This window comes from Helianthus annuus, chromosome 15 (assembly GCF_002127325.2).
Source record: "Helianthus annuus cultivar XRQ/B chromosome 15, HanXRQr2.0-SUNRISE, whole genome shotgun sequence".
Taxonomy (NCBI): Eukaryota; Viridiplantae; Streptophyta; class Magnoliopsida; order Asterales; family Asteraceae; genus Helianthus; species Helianthus annuus.
This window is the reverse complement of record NC_035447.2, coordinates 76920873-76930794: the sequence shown is the minus strand read 5'-3', so window position 1 is coordinate 76930794 and position 9922 is coordinate 76920873. Positions and strand designations below refer to the sequence as shown.

General features: G+C 39.4%; 1 protein-coding gene across 1 annotated transcript; it reads right to left on the bottom strand.

The window, feature by feature from the left end:
* Positions 1–4113: 4113 nt before the first annotated feature.
* On the bottom strand, positions 4114–7593 carry LOC110900809 (uncharacterized mitochondrial protein AtMg00810-like). The gene is made up of 2 exons (XM_022147672.1): positions 7353–7593; positions 4114–5057 (listed from the first exon to the last, which is right to left on the bottom strand). Exons 1-2 carry the CDS (start codon positions 7591–7593, stop codon positions 4114–4116), a joined length of 1185 nt encoding a protein of 394 aa, XP_022003364.1.
* Between the last annotated feature and the right edge of the window lie 2329 nt (positions 7594–9922).

The window sequence follows — 9922 nt, the reverse complement described above, 5'->3', positions numbered from 1 at the left end:
AGTGTGTTAAATAATAGCAATACTATATTATTGTCAGCAACCACCAACACCGGAAAATCTCGTAAAAACAAAATAAATAAAAACAGGAAAAAAATAATGGCGAACGAAAAGCAGACGTAAAATCTTTGAATCATGCACGCTCGTTGCTGTGAATTAAACCGGAACGTAAAACACAGAAAAAAATAACCAAGTCCATCCAGGACCCGCGTGTTGGACGAACTTGTCAAACACAGAAAAATAGCTGTGACGCGACGGGCCAGTCAAACGGGAAAAAAATATACGAAAAAATGTTGAACCCCACACGCACGTTGCAGTGCGTTAACTCACAAAATTTAGAATGAAACGAAAAACTTGGGAAAGATAAAAAGTATGTTGGAACAAAATTGAAAATAAAAAAGAGTTGGGATTAAACTGAAAAAGATAAAAACTTTAGGTTAAAATTAAAAAAAAACAAAGGGTTTATATTGCAAATTTGAAGTTATTTATTAATTTTAGATAAAAATAAGGATAAAAATAAGTAATATCTATATATTGTTTATTAATTAATATTAATATTAAAAGAAATTATATACTAATAAAACATAAACTCAATGAACAGTAATTTTGAGTTTATTTTTTATTAGTATATTCAATTAATTAAAAATATATTCAATAATAGGGCGGGGTTGTAACGTGGGATCTCATTGGCCAAGACAAGACAAGTAGCTGTTTGGGCTAGCCGTTGGCCAACGGCTATGTGTTAAAAAAAGATCTAGTAAATATTATAATATGGGGTATGGGGCGTAGGTTGTGGCGTGGGTTGGGTACAAATGCCCAAGTCACCACCCCGGGTGGGCTTGGGTTTCGGCGTGGCCCCTTGGGCGGGGGTTTCAGCCCGGGCGTTGGGCGGGGCTATCAAGATGACATGGTGGGATCTCATTGGCCAAGACAAGTAGCCGTTTGGGCTAGCCGTTGGCCAACGGCTATGTGTTAAAAAAGATTTAAGAATTATTAGAATATGGGGTATGAGGCGGGGGTTGTGGCGTGGGTTGGGTATAAACGTCCAAATCACCACCCCGGGTGGGATTGGGTTTCGGCGTGGCCTCTTGGGCGGGGGTTTTAGCCCGGGCGTTGGGCGGGGCTATCAAGATGACATGGCGGGATCTCATTGGCCAAGACAAGTAGCCGTTTGGGCTAGCCGTTGGCCAACGGCTATGTGTTAAAAAAAAGATCTAGGAAATATTAGAATATGGGCTATGGGGCGTGGGTTGGGTACAAACGCCCAAATCACCACCCCGGGTGGGTTTGGGTTTCGGCGTAGCCTCTTGGGTGGGGGTTTCAGCCCGGGCGTTGCGCAGGGCTATCAAGATGACATGGTGGGATCTCATTGGCCAAGACAAGTAGCCGTTTGGGCTAGCCGTTGGCCAACGGCTATGTGTTTAAAAAAATATCAATTCATTATAAATACTCACACTTCTATTCATTTTTTACCACAACTACTCCACCTCTTCTATAATGATCTCTATCTTATTTTAAAAAAAAAATTCTCATCCAACCACAATACGAAAAAATGAATCCTCATAATCGAGGTTTTGACCCGAAAAATCCGTGGGCATTCCAAGAAACACCTAGCCCAGCATCCAATCGTCCAATTGCTCCCTTTTTAATGCACTCCACGATGCCGGATACGACTGGTTACGCATCGTTTATCTTGAATCGTTTGAAGAATGATGTCAGTCAGTTTACTTACTGTGTGTATAAAAGGTAATCTAAACTGTGCAATTACTTGTATTGCTACGTTGTTACAGGATTTTATGAGCTCGATACCAATCGGTACCGAAAATACCGTTACCGAAATCCCCAAAGTATGTATCGGTACCGAATATATCTGGTACGGTACGGTTCGTTACCGGTTGGTACTGGTACAACACCGGTATTTGAGGGTAAAAATCAACACCGGTGCCGAACCGGTACCGAAAATACGTTACGTTTTAATTCGAGCTACTTTTTGTTATTTGACATGTTTTGTCATTCTTATAGAACGATTTGGTTTAGCGCGCCGCAACGCGCGCGCATGGAAACAACTAGTTTATTAAATAAATATAAATAAAATTTATAAGATTGAAGGAGAGAATTCTTTTATTATAAGTTAGATACTCAGGGAATGAAATTTTCTTTCTATAAAAAAAGGAATAGTGCTATACAAAATATAGAATCAAATAATGAAATAAACAGTATAACATATTCCAATCATTTAATGATTTGATTTAAGTGAGAAAATTTATACCAAATGTTATTATATATGAATAGTCAGATATTTTCTTAATTTTCGGCTGTAAGACTATGGGGTATGGGGTGGGGGTTGGAGCGTGGGCCGTGGGTTGGGTTATCCAAGTCACCACTTCGGGTGGGCTTGGGTTTCGTCGTGGCCCCTTGGGCGGGGGGTTTCAGCCCGGGCGTTGGGTAGGCCTAGCGGTCTTTCGTGGCCGGCTCTCATTGGCTGGGTTGGCTAGGCTATAGGTGGCTAGGGTTTTTTTTTTTTTTTTTTAATTTTGTGTGTATTTTTATAATAATTGAAAAAAAAGTTATAACACGTGGCCAACCCACGCTGGCTAGCCACGCCTCGCCATATCGACCCAACATGCAACTGATCAGCGATGCCCTTCAAAGTTCACGTGTCAACCCATGCCTCAAACCCCCGCCCCATCATACCCCACGGTCTAGGTAACAATTGATACCAAGAAAGATACATAAAATATTAAACTAATGATTAAGCAAATGAAAGTTGTAAAAGGGTGAAAGATTACAATCGTAAGTGTCGTAATCAATCACTAAGAGGTTTGTGATGAATACACTTGCTATCATTTTTAATTCATCGACCAACCCCGACATGTATTGATTTGAACCAACAAAACGTAATCAACCGTCATACTTATGTCATCACATCCGTCATATATTGAGTGGCATTAATTTGTAACTAAGGTTATATTATTCATCACGGTTTCAAAGTTAACACTACTAGAAAAATGGAATTTTTCAACGTGTTTTTCCATCACAATTGCGTCACAAATCTGAATTTGCAACGCATTTTTCACAAAAACCTAATGTTGAAGAAAGCCTGTGGAAAACTTTTTGTAACGCATTTACTACACAAATTTCAACTTATTTGCAACGGAAATATTGTGTTGGAAATTTGTAACGCATTTACTACGATTCCTTAATTACTCTTGAATAAGATTTGTGACGTATTTGCAACGGAAATACGGCGTTAGAATTTATATGTAACGCATTTCCTACGCCATCTCTTAAAATATTTGCAACGTATTTGTAACGACATATTTATTAGGGTAAATTACATTTTTCGTCCTTTATGTTTGTAGCGGATTACAATGGATAACCTTTAACTTCAATAATTACAGACACAATCCTTTATTTGGAAAACTTATTACATCTTTCGTCTTTTAGCACTAACCAGGTTAAATTTTTCAGTTAAATATGAAATATGCCTTGTATACCAGGTAGGTTAGTAATTTTACCTTTTATATTAACATTAACAATATATATACAAAACATAACCAAGAGTCCACACCCTCTCTCACCTACCTCTCTCTCTATCTCTCTAAATTAAGTTTGTATAGATCTGTTGTCCACCATTTCCACTATCGCATGAACCATTTCCACTGTCACATGACAGCAAATCACCCCAGCTTTAATCTTGATTTATATCTTGAATTGCATTTACTTATAAAGTGTGTTCTGAGTTATCACAACAAGCTTTAAGCTTAAATCCTATCCACAAGAAAAGCTGTAACCACACATAAGGAAATGAAAAAGTCTTAAAAATCATGTAATCACCTAAATCTCCACCCCTCTCACTGCTATTCGCACGAACAACAACACCATAAAAAAACCCCTAATTCCACATCCCATTTCCAACCCTCATCCCCAATCAAGTTCCCCTATTTTTTATTCTAACAAACTCCAATTCATGCAATAAGGGATTCTGTTTAGAATGTGAAGGATCTTTTCTCTGATGATAATGGGATGATACAAAAGCCTATATATAGGCATACAAATTACACTTTAGGCACCTCTGTAATAAATAACTTGTCAATACAAAGATGAAACTATTTATTATCTAACATCCCCCGGCAAGCTAAACGGTGGCGGACCAATGCAAAGCATATCACGAGACGCACAGAATTGAGAACTTGGAAGACTTTTGGTGAAGATGTCAGCCACCTGAAGCTTGGTTGGAACAAACTTAGTGATCAGTTTCCCTGCAGCGACTAGTTCACGTAAGAAATGATAATCAAGATCAATATGTTTTGCCCTCTTATGTGACACAGGATTCTGAGTAAGAAAATGTGCACTTTGATTGTCACATAGTATAGTTTGACGTTCCTGCGGTAGAGCATGCAACTCCTGTAAAAGATGGGTTATCCAAACAATTTCCGCGGTAGTGTTGGCCATAGCCCGATATTCGGATTCACAACTGGAGCGAGCAACAGTTGGTTGCTTTTTGGCACTCCAAGAAATAAGATTACCCCCCAAGAACATAGAGTATCCATAAGTAGAATGTCTAGTTTCCAAGCATCGAGCCCAATCTGCATCTGAGTATCCAATAAGAGTTGTATGTGTGGGACGACGGTAATGTAATCCAAAGGCAATGGTTCCTTTGAGATAGCGCAGAATTCTTTTAACCTCCTGAAAGTGGGCAACGGTAAGAGCATGCAAGAACTGGCTAACTTGATTCACTGCGTAAGATATGTTAGGTCTCATGATCATCAAATATTGGAGAGCACCTACGATGGACCTATAGTGAGTAGCATCCGGAAAAGGATCACCTGCAGAAACAAAATTAGCATTGGTGCTTAAGGGTGTTTGTGCAGGTTTTGCATCCAACATCTTAGCACGATTTAAAATATCTATGGTATATTTAGATTGATTCAAGAAAAGTCCATGTGGGGTGTAGGTAACCTCCAAACCCAAAAAATAGTTGAGTTTCCTAAGATCCTTGATAGCAAATTCTTTGTTAAGACATGAGACAAAGGATGTTATGGTAGAGGGTTGATTACCTGTTAAATCAAATCATCAACATAAACCAAAAGGTACATGATACAGGAGTCACGTTTAAAGATGAATAGAGATGGATCCGCACGACTACAAGAGAAGCCATTGTTTGTGAGAAAATTGGATAGGCGATGAAACCAAGCCCTGGGTGCCTGTTTTAAGCCATAGATGGCTTTGTTCAATTTGCAAACATGAGATGGAAAAGCAGGATTAATGAAACACATGGGTTGTTCCATAAAAACATCTTCATTTAACTGCCCATGTAGAAAGGCATTGTTAACATCCAATTGATGAAGATTCCAGTTGTTTATGATAGCTAAGGCAAGAACAGTGCGTACAGTGGTGGCTTTGACAACCGGGCTAAAAGTGTGAGAGTAGTCGAGACCCGGGACTTGAGAAAATCCTTGGGCAACAAGTCTTGCCTTGTACCATTCAACCGACCCATCAGACTTAAATTTTGTTCTAAAGAGTCACTTGGAGCCAACAACATTGGCATTTGTTGGTCGAGGAACAAGGGACCAAGTGCAATTTTTATGAAGGGCATTAATTTCATCGTCCATAGCTTTAATCCATTTGGAATCTTTTTAAGCAGCACGATGTGTTTGAGGGTCAGTCTCAACAAATAAGGCACGGTGTAAGGGAAAAGTGGTGGTGTGTGCCAAATCTGCACGATGGCGAGGTTTAAAAATCCCGGCTTTTGCCCGAGTGATCATAGGGTGAGATGGTAGGGGCGACGATATAGGTATAGGTGATGAGACAGGAGTCGAGTTTGGAGAAACCAGAGGGGTAACGGGTAGTGTAGTGGAAGCAGTCGAAGTTGGAGATATTGGGTCAGGGTCATGAGTGGGGCTTGTGGGCTGAACGGTTGGAGGGCTGGTAGGCGCTGTAATGTGGTTTGGGCCAAGTGTTTCATTTATAGAAGGATTGGGTTCGTAAATTTTTATAGGAACTGTAGGCATATTAGCATTTGTAGAAATAGTAGGTGAGGCATCATTGACCTGATGTAAAGGATGTGTAGTAGAAGAAATTATATTTGTGGGTAAGGGTTCTGAAGCAATGTCAAGAAAAGTTGAGACATCAAGTTCATTAATGGGTAAAGCATTTGTCATTTGGGTTAGAGGAAAATGTAACTCATCAAAGCGGGCATGACGAGTAATGTAAATGCGAGAGGTGCACGGGTCAAGGCATTTATACCCTTTGTATTTGGAAGAGTAACCGATAAAAATGCAAGGTATACTTCGTGGTGACATTTTGTTAGGAGCATAATCACGAAGAAACGGAAAGACCCGACACCCAAAGGGTCTAAATGTGGAATAATTTGGTTTTTGATGATATAAGAGTTTGAAGGGTGATTTTCCATTGAGTAATGTGGTCGGAAGACGATTGATTATAAAAACAGCAGTTGAAAAGGCATCAATCCAATTTTGAACGGGTAATTTAGCATGAAATAACATAGCCAATCCCGTTTCCACGATATGTCGGTGTTTACATTCAACACGACCATTTTGTTGTGGTGTATATGGGCACGATAAACGATGAAACGTGCCATTATGTTCAAAAAGCGTACAAACACGGTGGTTAGTAAATTCAGTGCCACCATCACTTTGAAAAATTTTTATTTTTGACGAAAATTGGGTTTGCACAAATGGAACAAAGATGGATAATGCCTCAAAAAAATCTGATTTCGCCCGTAAGGGGTGCAACCAAGTAAATCGTGAATAATCGTCTATAAATGCCACATAATAAGAAAAGCTATCAAATGATATGATTTAATGGGAGATGGTCCCCATAAGTCACAATGAACTAAATCAAGTGGAGATGAGGCTCGTTTATTATTAAGAGTAAAGGTTTGCCTTTTTGATTTAGCAAGTTCACACGGGGAACATAAGCCCGGTTTAGGTAAGATGGAAGTAAAGGACAAACATCCATTATTCTTAAGTAAAGTAATGATATCAAAATTAGCATGGCCAAGACGAGCATGCCATTGTTCAAAAGAAGCTTTGGGACATGAGTGAGTGGACACAAAGGCTTCATTATTATTGCGAAGTACATAAAGGCCGTCTTCACAGCACCCCTGGGCTAGCGTTTGCTTGGTTTTGCGATCCTGAATGTAAAATTAAGGATGAGAAAAGAGAACATCAACCGCATTATCTTGAGTAAGTTTGCCAATAGATAAAAGATTTTTTATTATGTTGGGTACCACTAAGACATCATTTAGAGCAAGCTTACCAAAGAGTTTAGTATTACCGATATGAGTAATAGGTAATGATTCACCATTCCAAAATAAACCTTTTCATTACCTTGGGTTGGTGTGGCATTTGGAAGAGTAGAGTTTGAGGGTAACATATGTGAGGACGCACCCGTATCAGAAGTCCAGTCTGGAACATTTGGGTCTAACTGACACTGAGCATGGAAAGCTTGTGCCAAATGCTCTTCCGAAGGAGCGGTGGCAGCATAGGATGCAAGATGGTAACACTGAGACGCGTTGTGACCGGACTTGCGGCACAATTGGCAAGTCGGTGGCCGAGACGGACGGTTCATGACTCCAAACGTAGGCCGGTTACCACGATAAAAGTGGTTCTGAGTTCGATTGGGCCGAAACTGATCAGATGAGGACCTGGGCCTAAACTAAGGTCGGCCTGTTTTGTTATTGAAGTTGTTAGGCCGAGGGGATTGGGCCGTGAAAGCAACAGTTGGAACAGCGGTTGCGGGCAGATCATTGCGAAGATTTTTAACGAACAATTCATGACTTTCGGCGCTGGCCAAGAGATCAATAAAGCTGGGAATTGGACGCATCGATCGAACATTAGTTGAGAAATTTTCAAAAGCGAGTCCAAGACCACACAAGAACCAGTGGACTTGGTCCATTGAGTCGACGGGGTGACCTATCGCATGAAGTTGATCACAGATTGCCTTAAAGGCACGCCCGTATTCAGCAACCGTCTTGTGTCCTTTCTTTAAAGCACGAAGGTTATCCCTTAGATTTTGAACACGTTCCACTGATGTATTACAGAAGGCTGTTTCGAGGGCAACCCAAATATCACGTGCAATCGATAAGCCAACCGTAACCGAGAGAGCTTCTTCGGTCAGCGAGGCATTGAGAATAATTATTGCCTGTTGATCGTTTTGAACCCATGTAATAAAATCAGGATTATCAACATCTTTGTCATTATTTTTGAGTAATGGGGGAGGTGCAGTTTGAGAGCCATCAACATGACAGAGAAGGCGTTGTTGAGATAATATCGGGAGCATCTGGGTGCGCCAGTAGATGAAGTTGGATGATGATAATTTTATGGCAATCATGGGTGCTAATCCGGTGAGGGGGTAGGTTGATTGTTGATGATAATGCAGCCATAGATGATGACTGGTAGAACAGAAAGGTTAGGGGACTGGTAGAACAAAAAGATTAGGGATGAGGGAGTTTCGAAAAAAAGAGAGAATATGATTAGACAAGAAGATGAATGAAAAGGATTAGAAGATGAAGGATAGGGAACTCAACCATTAAATGGGTATAGCTGATATCATGTTTAGAATGTGAAGGATCTTTTCTCTGATGATAATGGGATGATACAAAAGCCTATATATAGGCATACAAATTACACTTTAGGCACCTCTATGATAAATAACTAGTCAATACAAAGATGAAACTATTTATTATCTAACAGATTCAAATTCAAAATCATGGAAGAAGATCTGAAATCAATTCGATTACAACCAGATTTAGCCAAATTCACAGTGTTCAACTACCTGGTGCCCTACATCCACGACCACCTAAACAGGAGCTCTCTTTTTTCTTTTATTCATCATTCTCTCTTCCGCCTCCACTTCAAACCGGTTCATTGTGTGGGTGTAAATTGGGTCATGGTGTCGAATTTGGTGAGGTTTGGTGGTGGTCATAGGCGGGGGTTGTCAGAATTGATGGTGTTCAATGGTGGTCACAGGTTAGGTTTTCGTGTTGGGAAACTTTGGAATCAGGGTGAAAGGTGGATGTGGTGCAGCGAAGGTCGGTGGTAGTTGATAGTGGTGAGGAGGTCGGTGGTGTTTGATGGGCGGTTATGGAGGCTTGTTGATGGTGGTGGTGATTTGAAGATTTTAGAGAGAAAGAGAGTGAGAGAGAGACTGATTTTTCAGAATTTATTAGTTCTGTATATTTGTTTTCATATATTTGATGAAGGGAATGAAAAAAAGGAAGTGAAAAGACAATATTGCCCTTATATGATATGACTTAACTTAAAATTTTAATCTAGTTAAGAGTAAAGGACGAAAGATGTAATAATTTTTCCAAATAAAGGATTATGTCTGTAATTATTGAAGTTAAAGGCTATTCATTGCAACTCGTTACAAACATAAACGACGAAAAGTGTAATTTACCCTATTTATTAAAAAATAAAAAAAAAACTGGAAAATTTAATTCTATATCAATTTGTTTTTTTTTTTTTTGGCTGAAAAAATGCATGAAAAATCATCAGAAAAAGTATATAGAAAAGATTAAAAAACCTGCGTCAAATTCACTGTACTTCAAAAATATTACATAACACAAGTTCTAATGTTTTTAAACCACCAAACTAACATGTTCGTAAAGGTTACAGAGTGTTTCAAGCTTCCAGTCTTCTTTCTCATATAGAACTGTTTGATACCTTCCCAAGTGAGTTCATCACGCTTCACAAGAATCCTAACCGGTTTGTTGCGAAGAACACGCTAACATGAACCTTTGATGGCAACAACCGGAAGATATCATAGATCTTGAACAAGAAAAACCACTTGTTAAACACTAACTAGTAAAATGTAATTTGACCATACATACCTGATACTTGAACCCCATTGAAAGCATTTCACCAGCTTCATCAAGAACGAACATCTTGATGTACTC

Coding starts and splice junctions, on each gene's coding strand:
- LOC110900809 (XM_022147672.1), bottom strand. CDS start 7,593: ATGAACCGTCCGTCTCGGCCACCGACTTGCCAATTGTGCCGCAAGTCC. Junction 5,058..7,352: donor AAATGCCACACCAACCCAAG/GTAATGAAAAGG, acceptor TTGATTTAACAG/GTAATCAACCCTCTACCATA.